The sequence below is a fragment of the Sinocyclocheilus rhinocerous genome, unplaced genomic scaffold, assembly GCF_001515625.1.
Source record: "Sinocyclocheilus rhinocerous isolate Xijiao unplaced genomic scaffold, SAMN03320098_v1.1 scaffold270, whole genome shotgun sequence".
NCBI classification, from domain to species: domain Eukaryota; kingdom Metazoa; phylum Chordata; class Actinopteri; order Cypriniformes; family Cyprinidae; genus Sinocyclocheilus; species Sinocyclocheilus rhinocerous.
Window position 1 is genome coordinate 3,642 of NW_015653456.1, and position 9,013 is coordinate 12,654.

At 36.6% G+C, this 9,013-nt stretch overlaps 1 protein-coding gene across 2 annotated transcripts in view; it reads left to right on the top strand.

The window, feature by feature from the left end:
- The first annotated feature begins 1,234 nt into the window (after positions 1-1,234).
- LOC107715681 (RAC-alpha serine/threonine-protein kinase-like) overlaps positions 1,235-9,013 on the top strand; it is a 16,244-nt gene continuing 8,465 nt past the window's right edge. The window contains exons 1-4 of one of the 2 annotated variants that reach the window (XM_016521852.1): positions 1,235-1,349; positions 4,718-4,866; positions 8,258-8,386; positions 8,536-8,647. In XM_016521852.1, the coding sequence (XP_016377338.1) occupies positions 4,821-4,866; positions 8,258-8,386; positions 8,536-8,647 (287 nt within the window). In that variant the 5' untranslated portion in view covers positions 1,235-1,349; positions 4,718-4,820. The remainder of the gene's footprint in view (positions 1,350-4,717; positions 4,867-8,257; positions 8,387-8,535; positions 8,648-9,013) is intronic. The other variant, XM_016521853.1, reaches the window with a different exon arrangement.

Genomic DNA, 9,013 nt, shown 5'->3' on the forward strand with positions numbered 1-9,013 from the left:
TCGTTCTTTAAAAAACAAAAACTTGAATTTAACAAACATAAAACGTTCCAAACATATTTCTAAATTAACTTTATAAAGAAACAAAAAGAAATATGACCACTTTGCCATTAAAAACCAAAACTGAACTATTTTAATAGCTGTGTAATTGGGAAGAGAGAGAGAAAAAAGGGTATGCACATAAGCACTGAAATATAAAACAAATAGAAAAGGAAAAAGCGTTTTTTATATATATATAAAAATTAAACACTGCGTCGTCAGAGTTGGTGTGTGGCTTTATCAGACACTTGCACTTAACATTTTATGAAAATCAAGCTCAAATGGAGTTAACAAGGTTTTTGACCAGCGAATGACGGAGATCTGTGTTTTGTCTGTCATTACACCGGCCGCATCTGAGGCAGCAAGTGCATCATTGGTTAAAGTTTGGAATAATTTATTTTTCATGTTTTTTGAAAGACGTCGTATACCAAGGCCGCATTTATTTGATCAATACAGTAATACAGTAACAGCAATATTGTGTGATATTGATCATGTGACACTGAAGACTTGGAGTAATGACTGCTGAAAATGACATCAGCTTTGCCATGACAGGAATAAATTACAGTAAATTTTCAAATATAATAAAAGAGAAAATCGTTATTTTAAATTGTAGGAATATATCACAATATTACTGTTTTTACTGTATTTTTGTTTAAATAATTGCAACCTGAGCAGATTTATTTCAAAAACATCTTTAAAAATCTTTATGATTCCAAACTTTGGACCTGTATATACTTATACTATATATATATAACTTAAGCAAACAAAAAAGACAACCTTACTAGGCATACCAGGAGCTGGCATGCAATTAAAAATGCAAACTTAGTTCTATACGCATGCAGTTATGAAATATACCTATAAGCATAACAAGGCACTGGCCGCTGCTAAAAAACTAGATGACTGATGCCTTTTCCTCCTTTTCTTCCTCTCACTGAGCCACGAGAAAAAGCTGAAATTTTGAATGAGGTGGGTGGCCTCAGGGGCCTCTGTCTCTCACTCTTTCGCTTTATTCGTGCCACGTGACCATCTGCGAGGCCATTGAGTTCATATGGAGTGCTGCATTGAGCACAGGCTTGGTTGCCCGCCCACTTTTTTTTACTCTCTTTTTCTCCCACAGCGTGGCGGCTTTGGGAGGGGCCGCACTCAGAGACAAGCTGCAGTGGCAGCACCAGACAGTGCAGCTGACACACACGAGACTTCCCTGGTGTGTGTGGGTTTGTGTGAGGCAGACAGACAGAGAGAGACGTTAGAGAAGGTAGTTGTGCCTGAGAGTTGTAGGTCTGTGTGCACCTTTGCATTTGCTTGGCATCATTGTGAGTAAATGGTTCTTCAGTGTGTATTTTTGCGTGTACATGTCTGAGGAATTTTCTCATTACAGCACTTCCCATATATTATGTGATTGCATGTCAGCTAACTTTCTCTTTCTTTCTTTCTTTCTTTCTTTCTTTCTTTCTTTCTTTTTTTCTTTCTTTCTTTTTATGGTTTTATGGCTTGCAGCCATTGCCTTTCGTTTTGTTTAAGTGCATGCATGTATATTTTGAGTCAGAGGATTACCTGCATCTCCTAGTTGCTGATCTTTGAGGCAGGGGGTGGGGAAGTTCACATGGGGTTGTTGTTTCAGACGGCTCTGAGGCAGGAGATCGCTGTTCTTTCTCACTGCATTCCAAGCAGCCAGAGGCTGCATAGCTGTGGGGTGCATCAAGGGCAGCAGGTTTTAATAGTCAGACCTCAAAAACTACAGTTCAAGCCATTCCCCAATTGGTTTGTTCTAACTGTTGTGCCTTTTAAAATAGTGTGCCAAATATATATGCAAAATTTTATCAAAGTATTTTATTGTATATGGATTAAATTGTGTACACAATATCCTATTGACTCTTGATTGTGCTTAATCTTTTACCGGTGTGAATGAATCAATTAATTATTTTTTTTGTATATCAAATGTAAAGCAGTTATATTTGATATACAGATATACATTATATCTACAGCTCATGAATGGAGTTAAGCAATTAAATTACTTAATAAAGTAGGAAAAGGGCTGGTGTAAACACTGGAGATTTCTTCATGTCAATTCTATTATGACAACTCTCAGAAGATTTTAGCATGGTAATGGATAAGACAATGTTTATGTATTTGGCCTTGGCGGAATAGATCTGTTACGCTGCTGCGGCTGAATTGCTGCTGTTGCTTATAGCTGTAGTTGGAGATTATTGCTGCTGCTGGCAGTGCATACGGCGATACGATGCTGTGAGTATTTAAGACATACTGCTGCTTAGAGCGGCACGATTCTGGATAAATTGAGTATCATGATTTTTTTTGTCTCAAATAGAGATCATGATTCTCCCACGATTCTGAACTAAACAAAAAAATGTGTGACAAAATATTATTGCTGCTATTTAAAAAATTTTAATTTATTTGAATGAATTATTTATATATATACATATGTGTGTGTGTGTACTTAAAATATTTAATACACCAATTTTTTATATAAAAATTATGAAAAAGTCATTTGAAAAATGATGCAGTTGACACAAATGTTATTTGAAGCGCCAGTTACTTTCAAAAGGGGATTTGCTCTATTTTGATCGCTACAATAGAAATCAATGTTTATATATGGGCCCGTATTCACAAAACATCTTAAGGCTAAAAGTAGCTCGTAACTCGCCGATTTAGGAGAAAATCTTAAAAACAATGGGCGTCAGTCCTAAACTAAGGACTCCTAATTTTTTTTATCTAAAAGTATTCCACGAAGCATTTTAGCGCTAAAACTAGCTCCTAAATCTGTGAAACGTTAGGAGTAGTGACTCCTAAGTCAAGTCACTAAGACCAAACCACAAACTTGCCGGCAATCTGCCTCGGAACGTAAACATTTTAGAAATATTTGACGATAATGAGCTTTTATAAAGGTATCACCCTCGGTTTTGAAGGTTATCCCAATTCCAAATTTTCCTTTGATCATGTCCTTGTTTTCATTAACCAGTTGGGCAAGAAGTAACAGCTATGCTTGTGTCCAGTTTGGTTTTCTTTTACGTTTGCATGTCTTACTATCTGCCATAATTATTCTACTCTGTTTATTAAAAGGCTGTTTATATGCATATTCACTAGGGCTGCACGATAAATCGCATGCGATATTTAACGCGCATCTTATCAGTAAAGCCGGTTCTGTAATCAGCGGTAAATCTCCATCACAATGCGGGCTTTCACATGGAGCAGCATTAACTACCATATTCGCGCAATTTTTTTTGCGCAGCTCGTCAGTGAACAACGGCTCTGTGTAGTTAATGCTGCTCAATGTGAAAGCCCGCAGGTGATGGAGATTTACCGCTGATTACAGAACGGGCTTTACTGATAAGATGCGCGTTAAATATCGCATGCGATTTATCGTGCAGCCCTAGTGTGAACACAGCAGCAACTGAATGCTACCCCAGATAGTGTTCAGTGTGAAACCAACAGTGATGCGACGTCTTTGAAAATCGTGCAGTGTGAACTCGGCATAATATTCATTAATTATGAGAAGCATACATGTAAGAGGCTGATAATTAGCTGAACACATACTTGTTTAATTAGTGAAACTTAGCCTGCATTTTAAAATCTTTATTTGAATGTGACAACATTTTTATTTTTAAACCTTTATCTTTACTCTAAAATATTTCTATGAATAAATCTCTGACAGAGACTATCAGCCAATCACTGTGTGCATAGTTAGTAAGCATGCTGACATCATCCATAGCAACGAGGTCAACCCCGCCCTTACTCTTAGCTTAAGACTTCTGTCTATTCCTTAGTAAAAGTTTGTCTCAGCAGCTTTGTGAATAGGTTTTAAGAGAAAACTCTTTGCTAAAAACTTTTACAGCTATTTAGGAGAACTCTTAGTGGTAAGATAAAATGTTTTGTGAATATAAACTATAAACTTTCATCCCAGTATTTTTGTGATAATATGAATGATTGTAAGACAGAAATAATACTGTGTAGTTGAAAAGACTGTTTGCGTAGCTGTTTCTTACCCAAACATGGTAACTATCTGCTCTCCGTGTCAGCGGCAGCGTGAACGCAGATTTGATTGTTCCGGTAAGACTTTTTCAAAGGTTTAATAGACACGGGCAAATCATTGTCATTTAAAAATGGGATTGCATGGCTGTTTGAATCAAGATTGCGATCTTTTAACGATTAATTGTGCAGCTCTACTGCTGCTGCACAAATAGGCTAGCATATATAATAACCCATAGCAGATCTATACAGGTGGAGCTGGGGAAGGTGGAGGGTTTTAGAGAAACTCTGAAAGCGCGCTGCAAAATGCTGAAGTGAATGTTAATCAGCCATTTAAATGTAAAGCAGTAAGCTTATTGACTGCATATGCAACATGGACCAATCATCTTGTGCAAAGTCATTTAACGCTGTGAATATCATCAATTTACGTTAAGAATCCTTCAGCCTGCACCATCTAGACTAGAGTTTCATGACAGAACTTGGCATTTGTTTTTTTTTTCTGCAGTGTTTTTCATTCTTTTCTTTTTTCTTTTTTTTTCCAGATACAATGTCAATATATTCAATAAGAGTCACACTTATGAAAAGTGCAAGCATGTTTTGTGCTTAAAACAGTGGGATAAAGCTAAAAAATATATAAGTAAGCTTTATAAATAAATATAAATAAGTCAGAAACTTTCTTTTCTTCTGTTTCCTACAGACCACCTGTCCTGCTGAATGTCTAAGCTGGAGACATCCAGCAGTTCCCACCTTCTGGTCCTGGTCCAAGTCAAAGGGACAAGAGGGTTTTCTCTCCGGCCACAATGAGTGATGTTGTCATTGTGAAGGAGGGATGGCTAAATAAGAGAGGTAAAAATTCTGTGAAGATGCGATACTTGTGAGAAACAAGCAAAAAATTCAGTTTTTGTTTACATTATTTATTACCATTAGATCATGTTAGTTATCCAGATAAGAGGTGGTTATGAACCCAGTCCCTTAAAAAATACTAAAAACCTAGCCTGTCTACTCACAATTAAGAGTCCAAACTGCATTATGATTAAGTCCAACAGAAACTGCACAATCTGCATATTTATAAACATTCAAGACAAACGTCACTACGTGAACTTCACAGCTGTTTGTGGCTGCCTGACATTTTGCTCTCCTGAGCATTTTGACTGCTCTCAGCGCTTTCTACAATCCGGTGTCAATTCCACAATTCACCTTGCAAGTGTGAAGCTCAACTTCCATTGGAGTTAACTGAAAATGCCCACTCTGCTCCGCCTCGCTCAGCACCAGTGTAAACACTACGTCAGTGACAATGCAAAAGGCTGCATGTGTCTATAGCTTTTACAAAAGCTGCCATTCTTTTTCTTTTTTTAGCAGTTTATTTTAGTGTTTAATGTAGTTTTATATTTTCCTTCTTTTCTTATTTATTCAGTATTTTCAACATTGGCCAACATGTAATCATATCACATTCTTCTTAAGTAAATTTTCCTACTGTACGTGTCACTGAGAGGATATTACTGTGTTGCACTCCTCAAAGCATGGAAATTTTGAGTGCATGTCTGTCCTTGCAAACCACAGAGCATCAGAGTCATTGGGCCAAAGAGGCAGATACAACAGTGTGCAGGGAAAAAGCCTGAGGGTGTGGAGAGCAGAAAACAGCAAAAGGGCTGAATATCAAGCACTCGGGGTGTTTGCTATCCTCATTTTGCCAGGGTCCATGAGGCAAGGACTGACGGACAGTGTAGGGCTGTGTACTTCTGTAGGCAAGGTCATTCCAGTTCAGCTATGCAGACAGACACCACCCGTAATGGCACTCTAGGCCCAGATGAAAAGCAGCTCTGCCTTTGCCTGGATTTATGCTGCTTAGCGTGGCGGCAGGCTTGTTTTGCCCACAAGGGATTTAGGGAGTTATTTTTTTCCCTATGTGTGGCCCTGGGGGCATGTATTTTTTGTTCATCTGTTAATGTTTAGCATATTTCATTTTTCATCAAAATTTTATTTTGCTTATTCGTATAGTTGGATTTGTTTATTTTTAAAGATGCTCACCTGTTTATAATCCCCTTTACTAACAAGAAGTGCTCCTCTGCTCATCTGTCTATAAACTTAGCTGATGTCCTTAAGAAGAAGAAAGTCCTTGAGTGAAAACTGTGTCTGTGCTTAATCTGGAACAGAACAATTTTCACACTAACTTGTTGATTATGTATACACACAGAGATGAGCTGGTGCAGTTGTTTTTCATGGCAGAGGATTGCTTAGATGATATAATGTCACTAGTGAAAATTGAACTTTCTTAAAGGAAGCTTTTCGATACAAGATGACAGTTGATACATTGACAGTACAGTAATAAATAATGCCCCTTAATAATTTTTTTTTTCTGTCATGCATTTAAAAGACTAACATGCTCCCTGGACGATCATGTGTTATGATCTTACCGTGCGCATGTTTAAGTGTGTATATCGGTGCAGATATGAGTCAGCAATAGCAGTAGCTCATTTTAAAACTGCTTGTGTGACCACACTATCTTTTGTGTCGCTTCCTGTTTTCAAGAATCTGACTCTTAGTTACCAGAAGTCCCACTAATGTGGCGACATTCAAATAAAAAAACGACAAAGAAATGAAATACCAACCATGAAACCCCAAACACCAACAGCAGTCATGGCTTCTTACTGTTGTTTTTTGAGTAAACTTGTGCAGGTTTGTGTAGCTGACAACCACTCTCATCTGATTGATAATGTGAACTCTTGCATTTGACAGAGACTGTCTTGGTCTTATTTGATGTATTTTTTTCTCTGGTTGAGTTTGTGTGAGCCTTATCTTGAGTGAGTTATTCAGAACTAAACAGTAGTTTCCTGTTTGTTTTGATGACTAGATAAGCTGATTAAGTAAAAACTGTTTATGGTGAAAGTTCTCAACCTTCTATTTTTTTAAGGGTTCAGGGATGCCCCTTTTACGATTTACCTTAAAGTACTGCAGGGTACTTCCCCAACAAGAAGAAATGGACTAGTCGTAGGTGTGGACTTGCAGTCTGTGTGGTTTAAAGGAGAACAGCCTGTGACATGTGTACTGTAAATTGTGTAGCTTACCAGAATTCGGTCATAGATACTGACTGCTTGAGTGTCTACATAAGAAGCAACACTTATATTTTTTACATCTTATTTCCTGATTGCAAAACTTCAATGCATATGCAGTTCAATTGGAAAGTAATTATTCACTAATCATATTATTCTGTTTTTAGAGTGACAAGTTGTCGTAACTTTAGTGCCCTCTACATTTGGTAATAGAATAAGAGCTATTGCTTAAATTCACAGGGCTCAGACAAAATTTTACTGGTGCCCACTTTCTGTTATATTAACGTCAAGATTTTAAGTAAAAAAAGAAAAAGTGAAATGGAAAGTCTTTTTTTTTATATGATTTTTAAAAAAAATAATGTCCTGTTACTGGTCAGCATTTCTTCCAGGTTTTTATAATTTTGATCACCTTGTCTCTTAAACAGCCTTGCGGTGTGACATTTTTAAAAGCAGAAATTTTCCATTTAGTCTCTTGGTTATTTGTAAAACTGCATGATAATTATAAGGAAATGTACAGAATACTAAAGTATAATATCACATCACTCCACTTATAAACTTTCTAAACTATACTTCCTGTAAACTCTACAAATATTTATCATATACACTATCATTCAAAAGTTTAGCATCAGTAAGATTTTTGCTTTTATTCAACAAAAAATTTAATTTATCAAAAGTGACAATAAAGACATTTGTAATGTTATTAAAATAAATGCCGTTATTTTAAACTTTCTATTCAGTTATTAAGCAGTTTTCACCATTAATAATAATAAGAAATGTTTACTGAGCATTAAATCAGCATATTAGAATGATTTTTGATTGATCATGTGACACTGAATACTGACGTAATGACTGCTGATAATACATATGTAATTACATTGTATATTGGTCAAATAAATGCAGCTGTGGTGACTTTAAAACATCAAAAACATTTTTTTTAAATTAAGTGGTGTATACTGTATGTTTATCATATATCGTATCATATACAGTATATCTTAGATATTACAAAATGTGTTTTGATTACCACTTATGCCTCCAGTTTAAATGTGTCTTTATAATAATAACATAATAGTGCCTTATGTATTTAGTGATCCATGTTAGCATAACATACGTTTATTAAAATATTAATACATGAATGTTTCCATGTTATGTTTGGATATGTTTTGTTCTACTAATCTGTTTATTTCCAGGAGAATACATAAAAACATGGAGACCAAGATATTTCTTACTCAAGAGTGATGGAACATTTATTGGGTACAAAGAGCGGCCACAAGATGTTGACCAGCTGGAAACTCCACTCAATAACTTTTCAGTGGCCCGTAGGTATCATTTTGTTTTATCAGTTTGCAGAGGAACACACACACACACACTATGCTTTTTTGCTGTCCCCTTTTGCATGCTTTCCTAACCCCACCTAAGAACACCAAAATAGCAAAAAACACTCTTTCTCTCTCTTTTATTCTCTCAGAATGTCAGTTGATGAAGACAGAGCGACCGAAGGCAAACACTTTTATTATTCGGTGCCTGCAGTGGACTACTGTTATTGAACGCACTTTTCATGTTGAGACCCCAGAGGAAAGGTTGGTATGTTGTATTCAGAAGCAGACAGTATACAGTACAGCGTCTACTGTTTAGCTATTATGCTCTTTTACAAAGTCTTGTTTTTGTTTTGGGGGTGTACTAGAACAGGCTCTCATACTAGGTTGTTCGAAAAATACATTATTTTTCACTTATTTTACATTATTACAACACCTCTCTCCCCAGTCTGGCATGAACGGCTGGAATAGTTCCTGAATCAAATGAAAGCCCGCCTTCTGAAATACGAAATGTGCTGTGATTGGTTAGCTGGGCCAGTGTATGTTGTGATTGGTTAGCTGGGCCAGTGTATGTTGTGATTGGTTAGCTGGGCCAGTGTGTGTTGTGATTGGCAGCACTCGGCGCCTGGT